The sequence below is a fragment of the Malania oleifera genome, chromosome 9 (assembly GCF_029873635.1).
Source record: "Malania oleifera isolate guangnan ecotype guangnan chromosome 9, ASM2987363v1, whole genome shotgun sequence".
NCBI classification, from domain to species: Eukaryota; Viridiplantae; Streptophyta; class Magnoliopsida; order Santalales; family Ximeniaceae; genus Malania; species Malania oleifera.
The window spans coordinates 64037804-64043865 of NC_080425.1; the positions used below are offsets into that span (position 1 = coordinate 64037804).

Consider the following 6062-nt stretch of genomic DNA (forward strand, 5'->3'; position numbering starts at 1 on the left):
TTCCTACCCATTCAATTTTCTAACATAATGGCACATTAATGATAAATATTGACTAGATTTCCAATTGCACTAAGCAACTCTATTGTAAAAAGCATACAAATGATACAGTTGTCTTCACAATATTTGTAAGGGGTTTTTGGCTTCTTACTTCAGAGATCAAACATTTAGAGTTGATCACTATCCATATAATAAGGGTAGGTACCGAGTTTGTTATGATGGGACATTTTATGGGCTATGGATTTGTTATGTTTCAAGATGAAATTTAAAGTTGGGACTATTATGTAAGGATGTCTCAAAACAAAGTATAGATTAAAACAATTAAGTACAACTCCATTTTTTTTCCCGTGCAATGTTGCAAGAATATAAATATGTTGTATTACTATTTGTTATTATATATAATGATGTTAAGTTGACTTATTTCCAATGTTAAATTTACTAATTTGAGATAAATTAATTAAATAGATTTTGTTGAATAAGATACCGAAATTCTTCATTATGTTTGACTAACTATTAAACCTCGTATAAGAGTTAATATTTAACTAACTAGGCATCAATACCCCTACTACTAATAGTAATTCAAAATAACCACGATAATAATTCATGCATATAAAATTTATAAACAATTAATTTAATCATAAAAAATACAAATGTCACTCCCATCATTTTTTGCCTCCATACAAATGAAAATAAGTTTAATATTTTAATGTAAATCACAAACGACCTACTTTTTGAAGGCAGACTTCTTGGCTGAGATGAGATAGGATTGTGTCATTTTATGATTGGTCAAATTTAAACCGTGTGGGAACAGAAGATTTCTCCATTTCTTAAAAGAAAGAATTACCAATCCACCAAACAAGCCCGATATTATATAATTTATAGAAGCGGCAGCAGCCTGGAAGTAAAGTCAGGGAGAGACGGAGAGAGATGGGTTATCACAGGATTTGTGTGTTGACGGCGATGGCGGTGGTGGCGGTACTGATGGGTACAACGAACGTGGCGGAGGGCCAGCAGACGCCGGCGTGCGCGTCGAAGCTGGTGCCGTGTGCGAACTACATAAACTCGACGAACCCACCGGCATCGTGCTGCGATCCTCTGAGACAAGCGCTGGAGCATGAGGGAGACTGCCTCTGCACCCTATACAATACCCCCGGCTTGCTCAAAACCTTCGGTATCAACGTCACCGATGCTCTTCTCCTTCCTCAACACTGCAAGATCCCCGGCAACGTCAATATCTGCAGCAACAGTACTCTCTCTCTCTCTCTCTCTCTCTCTCTCTCTCTCTCTCTCTCTCTCTCTTTGAGGAATTAGTTCTGTGATTCTTTCGTCAATTCTTTGGTTCTATTCCCATTTTGAAAAAAAAAAAAAATGGGGAACTCAATTAATTGAGTTTACTCGGACGGCTCCTCCAAATTGCTACTTTTGATTTAATGCTTCATTTCTCGAAAAATTATTATTTTCTTTATCAAATTGAGTTTGATCTTCATCGATTTTCTTGTGACAACCTCCTACAGGTCCTAATTTTGAACATAATTCTCAACTAAATTAATCTGAAAATTTTCACTCTTTAATCTCCTCCTTCGATTCCTCAGCTTTGAGCTACTCTGGTTTGTTATCAAGTCCTTAATTTCAACGCATTTTATTGGCCCACCTTATCAGCTCTCAAAATCTGATCTTTAACAGTATCATTATTTGGGAATTTTAGTTTCCTCAATTGAATTTTAAATTGTTCTGTTCTTATTCTACCATTTATTTTCCTTGATGCAGATATTATTAACCATTTTTCGTTTTGTTTTCTCGTGAATCTTTGATACAGATTCTGCCCCGTCTCCCACATCAGTACCGGCGCCTCCAGGTAACCAATTGTCTCCTCGGCTTGTAGCTTCTTCTTCTTCTATTTTTTTTTTTTTTTTGTTAATGGAAATAGGCTGCATATATCAGTCAGCTTCATATGGAGTTTCTCAGTTTTTCACAGCTTCATCTATCGTTTCGTTTTCTTGTGAATTCTTTCCCTCATCTCCACCATCAATGAAGCATGTAAATTCCTTTTATATATATATATATATATATATATATATATATATATATATATATATAACAATAAAAGCTTTTAATTAAAACATCCACTGCATAAAACTTAAAAAAAAATGAATTATAAAAATTAAGTTAACAATTTCTTTTAAATGCTTACTGTGTTTAGAGTTAGAAGCCCTAACTGCAACTCGCAACCAGCCAAAATAAATAGTGACAGGTGGAGGAATTTGAAGAAGACACGCCCCATCAATCAATTTTTTTTAAATCAACATTCACTTAAGGGTATTTTTAGAAATAAATTTATAAATCCATTAAGAATATTAACGGTTTCTAATTAAAGGAGATTGTACTTTATATAAATACTTTGACATTACTTTTGGAAACATGAATTTTAAATTCAGTTCTGTATGGCTTGGATAAATTTTAATATAATTTAAAATTATATTTTATCTAAATTTAATATAAATTTAAATTTAATGCCTCTTCAAACCTAGAATGAAGGCGTTATGTTATAGTTATTTTAATTTAAGGTATATAATGTATCTTGCGTTTAGCACAAAATATTTTTTGTATTTTAAGGTCAAAGTAAAAAATGCTTAGCCTTGCGTTAGATGTTGGTCCATGCACAGCTTCTAAGGGCATGTTTGGGCAGTAGTAGGAAGCACTTTTTGGATTTAAACTTTAGCAGGTCAAAGGGGGCGGGCGGACTAAAAAGGTTTTCCACACTAGCGACGACCCTCACCAATACCAAACAAGGCTCGAAAACTTGTAATCAAAATAGGGAGCTGAAAGTTGGACGTTGAGTTTTCCCATTAAGACGAAAAACCTCAATAGTATGGCTTTTGATGGAATGGTTCAACTCAATTGCCTGCGAGATTGGTAAAGGTAGCTGTCTATTAGGGCCATGGTACGTGTAGGAAATGTACAATCGAACATATTATAACATTGTCTGCATGTTCCCTTTTGAGCATCCACATTACATCTTCTTCTTAGCAGAGGGTGGTCTCGTATATATCCTTCCAAGATTACTATGTATAAACCGATTATGACCTGCTTGCCTCGTTGCCTTTCACCATCCTCTACCCTGTCTTCATCGATGGAGTTTAAATTCCACAAGCCTTATTTTAGGATTCTTCATATATATAGGAGTGAGAATAATTACCAAAACCCAGTGCCTTCAACATCACGTCATGCTAGGGTTATACATACAACAGCAAATGCTTCATTTTTGTTTGTGTGTCTATTGATGATGCTGGAATGAATGGTGCAGGCGTACCTGGAAAAGATGAGAATGGCGGAGTCTCCAATGCATGGACTGGGGCGTGGAGCTTAGTGGTAATTTGGGCGTCCGTGATGCTTTACTAGAGTTCCTTCTTAACCCACAGAAGGAAATAGACGGACATTATTTAGACAATGTACTGACTATGGAGGGATTGTTTTCAGTGTGATTTCCACGTATAGAGGCCTTCTTGCTTGCTTAATATTGGGTCTTCATTAGATTGATCTGAATTCAACAGTGTTGTTGTTGCTATAAAATTTGTTGTTGAATTAATATGTTGTAATTGTTCTTTCTGTGCTTTGGGCTTGTTTTCTTGGAAAATACTTTTTATTTTTTGTAAGTCTGTTTGGATCAAAGATTTTGGTTTGAAACAAGATAAATAAGAACTGTATTTTTTTTTTCTCTACATCAAAAAGCATTAATAATGAAAACTTATTCTAATATGACTAAAAATTGATAAAGATAAATTATTAATCATATGTAAAATCGAAATTTTATTCACAAAAAGCTATATATTTTATTTTCCTTCTTATTTTTATTGATAATAAAAAATGAGAAAGTAAATCTATATATATATATATATATATATATATATATATATTATTTCTATATTTTTTAAGTTCCAAATGGGACTCTAAGGTGCTTGAAACTTAGACAAAATATGCCCTTAGCAAGATCAGAAGTGGTTGGAGCTATGATTATACGTACTTGTAAAATGTCTGCACTTTGTTAAATATTTTGAAAAAAAAAAAAATATTTTTGGAGTCTAACAAAAGAAATCATTTTCAAAAATGTATCCAAGAACATTCGTAAAATATACTTTTTCCAATAAATAATTTTAAAGTGTTTTTTGTATTTTTGGATACAATTTTCCTTTCTTTGGAAAATGATGATGATTACTATTGTTTTTGTTGTTATTGAAAATTCACTTGAATTACCCTTTATCAATGTAGTTTTTATGTTTTTATTTAGTGGAACAATTTTAAAAATAGCTTAGTAAACGTAATATAAAAAAAAAAATGATATGATCTCTTGTTTTTATTTTCAAAAATACTAACACAAAAACTCTTTTTGGGGTTCTTAGGCTCTATTTACTTGTAAAATAATTTTCTTTTTCATTTATGATTTCTCAATAATTATCAAAATATCATAATGTTTTCTAATTTTTAAATTTGTGTAAAAGTTGGAAAATACCTTCTCATTGTTTTTTATTTCTTAAATACATTTTTAAAAATTAAATAATAAGGTAGCATTTTTTATGTTTATTTGAAGATCTAAAAAAAAAAAATTAAAAAACACAAATAAATACATGCTTCCCATTCGATAATCATAAAAGTGATAAAGAAAATAAATAAATCAATGAACAAAATTGAGTTTAACACATGATTAAGATATGATTCTCATTCATTTTTAGTAACATTATCACACATTTTATTCTCTTTTCATTAAATTGTTCTTTTTGTCTTCCTTGGAAATCTTCCTTCTAAGACTTGAACATTTTGTTGTCATCTGGCATTACTTCCTCCATAAGGAGTGATCTTGTATTGCTTGTACCTCCCTATCTTTCTTTTTATCAATTCCTTTCTGCACAGCCCCCTATCCAGTACTATAGTAGCTCATCCTTCCCATCTTTAATGTTCCTTCAATTCTTTCTCTAGTGGTAACCAAGTATGTAAAACTATAGGAAGTGCTTTTGATGAGATAACTAAAATATGAATCTTTGAAGGTATTGACAAATAAAGAAATTACTTCTCTATCCTCAACGGGAGGATGTACCTGTGCTGCAATCTCTCTCCATCAATAAACGTATTCTTTAAATGACTCACTTACCTTCTTCTCCATATTTTTTAAAGTCACACTATCAGGAGTTATCTCAATCACGTGCCTACACTAGACAATAAAAAGCATGAGCTAGATCCTTCTAGGCGCAAATCCTTGTATTGTCTAACTAGATATACTATCTCATGGTTGCCCCACTCAAACTATCTTGGAAAAAATGGATAAGCAACCATCTTTTGACAATACACACTTAGATGGGTTATTGGACACTTAGACCCTTGAATTTCTCAAAATCAGGAACTTTGAACTTTGGGGGTAAAACAACATTAGGTACTACACACAAATCAAACGCATTGACATGCCCAAACATGTTTGTGTACCTTCCACAACTCACAGGTTCTTCCTTAATAATTCATACCTACAGTTCACCTCCAAGATAGGGATATGTTCTTTAATTGTTTCCTTGGTTATTCCCCTTTCTTTAGTATCAAGAATTATGGTTGGTGGGGCATGTGTATTCCCAGTTGATTGGAACCCTAGGGTCAGTGCCATTGGAACAAATGAATATAATCTTGGCCCCAAGCTTGTTGTCACATTAACTGGCTATGAGGAAGTGTGTCCACTGACTCATGTGAACCCTGGTGGAAATAAAGGATCATCTTCAATTGTGGGTTCTAGAGGTTATACAGCTTTCCCCTTACTCATGGTAGTAAGCATCTCCATCAATATTCATTTGATCCTTAATCTCACGAACATCAGGACTAACCTCCTCATGGCTTTGCTTAAGTCCCAACATGCGGTTTTCCAAATGCTCTCAAATGATTTTGACTCTTCGTCTAGTATTATAAGGTTGCAGGGATATTACCTTATTCTACTTAATGTTGGAACCTTGAAATTCTAATCAAACTCATTTAGATTTCTAGCTTTGCCATTCTGACACGTTGATTTTGTAGGTAATTGGAATGTGAGCAAT

The 6062-nt window shown here is 33.0% G+C and overlaps 1 protein-coding gene across 1 annotated transcript; it reads left to right on the plus strand.

The window, feature by feature from the left end:
- Window positions 1-704: 704 nt before the first annotated feature.
- LOC131164613 (non-specific lipid transfer protein GPI-anchored 7) lies at window positions 705-3603 on the plus strand. Its single transcript, XM_058121917.1, has 3 exons — window positions 705-1243; window positions 1814-1852; window positions 3302-3603. Exons 1-3 carry the CDS (start codon window positions 925-927, stop codon window positions 3394-3396), a joined length of 453 nt encoding a protein of 150 aa, XP_057977900.1. The 5' UTR covers window positions 705-924; the 3' UTR covers window positions 3397-3603.
- Window positions 3604-6062: the final 2459 nt, after the last annotated feature.

Excerpts from the sequence above, each read along its gene's own strand:
- LOC131164613 (XM_058121917.1), top strand. The coding sequence starts at position 925 with ATGGGTTATCACAGGATTTGTGTGTTGACGGCGATGGCGGTGGTGGCG. Across the intron at positions 1,244-1,813 it reads CGTCAATATCTGCAGCAACA|ATTCTGCCCCGTCTCCCACA; the intron begins GTACTCTCTCTC and ends TCTTTGATACAG. Across the intron at positions 1,853-3,301 it reads ATCAGTACCGGCGCCTCCAG|GCGTACCTGGAAAAGATGAG; the intron begins GTAACCAATTGT and ends TGAATGGTGCAG.